The sequence below is a fragment of the Sinocyclocheilus rhinocerous genome, unplaced genomic scaffold (genome assembly GCF_001515625.1).
Source record: "Sinocyclocheilus rhinocerous isolate Xijiao unplaced genomic scaffold, SAMN03320098_v1.1 scaffold1554, whole genome shotgun sequence".
Lineage (NCBI taxonomy): Eukaryota > Metazoa > Chordata > Actinopteri > Cypriniformes > Cyprinidae > Sinocyclocheilus > Sinocyclocheilus rhinocerous.
Window position 1 is genome coordinate 142,415 of NW_015641022.1, and position 1,955 is coordinate 144,369.

The following is a 1,955-nucleotide window of genomic DNA, read 5'->3' on the forward strand; positions in this document are numbered from 1 at the left end:
TGTGCGTGTGTGTGTATATATATATATATATATTTCTTAAATATTTACATGTATGCGTGTTTATTTATATATACAAATAAATGCACACACATTATGTAAACACACTTTTATTTTGAATGTGATTAATCGATTTGACAGCCCTAATTTTTTTTATTTCTTTCTTTTTTTTTTTTGCAGATTCTGTGATTGAGAAAGTTCAAAAGAGCAGCATTTATTTGAAATAGTAAAGATTTTACATTGTTACAAAACATTTCTGTCGCTTTTGTTCAATTTAATGCATCCTTGCTGAATAAAATTAATTTCTTTAAAAAAAAAAAAAACTTACTGACCTCAAAACTTTGAATGGCAGTGTATGTTTCAGCCAGTTGCTTCCTCATTTCTGAAATACTGATTACAACATTTGCACTAGGGTTTGACTGAATGCGAGTCATTTCTGTAGCTTTCGTGTGCTATTCAAACAGATCACTGGAGCTCCTGGCCTGTTTGATATGGGCTGACGGTGAGCCAGATTAAATTCTTGGGTCTGCGGGGAAGCCAGCTGACCTCAGATGCCCCGCTGCAGTTGTTTTTCCTGTTTAGAAGGCGCAAATCCCTTTATTATCGCAGAGATTTGATGGGCTAGAGCTGATATTTTGGAGTCTGAAAGTGTGTCATACTCGAGCATGTTTATTTGTAAACAGAATGATGCCCCGCCCCCCTCTCTTAAACCGCACTGAGGCATTATGGGTGATCTGAGTTTGCATAGCCATTAGTTGGCAGAAAGCGTCCCGCTGCTGGGAATGGAGAGCAGCTGTGTGTGGAAATGTCTAGAAATGCACATATTTGAGTACCTATGTGTGTGTTTGTGATTTGTTCCACAGGAAAACCCAGCACAGCTCCCTGGACCAGAGCTCACCGCCTCAGACAGGGATTTCCACTTACAACCACCCGGTGCTGGGACTGTACGACCCCAAAGATGACTTCCCGCTCCGCAAGACGGGTAGAACTAACCTCCTTCTTCTCAATGTGTCCTGCCCTGTCTTTTCACTTTCACTAGGGTTGCGTACAGCAGTTCAGGTTTACTTACTAAGAACTGGTTCCAAAAAACTTGGAACAAACTCTGTGACCTTTGCTTCCATTGACGTTTGTGGAAACGTTTTTTCCCTTCTGTAGATGCAGAAGCCGTTTTCTCACACTCACACACAACTGTAAAAGATTGTGAAGTTCAACTTCAACGGCTGCAAAATGTGGAGCAGTGTTTGACTGGCTTAAAATTAATTTGCAGAAAATGTATCTAATCAAAGCCGTTCTGAACACTGTTATTTTAGTAGTATGTATATACAATTATAGTTTTTATATTTTTTTAATGAATTAGCTTTTATTTTTTATATTTTCAGTTTTTATTTTATTTTGGTTTAATTTTTTTGAAATTTTGCTATGTGCTTTTGCCATTTGAATTAGTTGTTGTTCTTTTATACATTACTATTTAGTTCTGATTTGATTTCAGCTTTGCTTTTTTATTTTTGTATTTTTTTTTATCAATTAAGAAAATCTATCCCCAAGTTCAGAGGAATAATAAGTAAAAATAATAAGTAAACTTAAGTAATGATAATAATAATATTTATAGTAATATATAATATTAATAATAGTATATAGTAATAATAATTAAAAATATATATAATTATAATAAAAATTATATAATAATATAAGTAAAAACAAATAAGGTAAAAATTTTAAAGTTAATAAAACCTATTTTAGGACCATTTAGATCTTTTGCATGTAAGAATTTTTACAGTTTAAATTTTTTTTTCAAATTAAAATTAGCAAATGTAGCACAACAAATACTTTGTTCTTTATTAATCTGTTGAATTTTTTTTACAAATTCATTATTTAATTGCAATTTATATATATATATATATATATACAGTGGGTACGGAAAGTATTCAGACCCCCTTAAATTTTTCACTCTTTGTTAT

The 1,955-nt window shown here is 32.6% G+C and overlaps 1 protein-coding gene across 1 annotated transcript in view; it reads left to right on the top strand.

Annotated features, from left to right (window-relative positions):
• Nucleotides 1-1,955, top strand: part of LOC107754005 (histone deacetylase 4-like) — a 117,756-nt gene that overhangs the window by 28,915 nt on the left and 86,886 nt on the right. Inside the window, exon 5 of the mRNA XM_016570306.1 lies at nt 861-979. Coding sequence (XP_016425792.1) covers nt 861-979 — 119 coding nt within the window. The remainder of the gene's footprint in view (nt 1-860; nt 980-1,955) is intronic.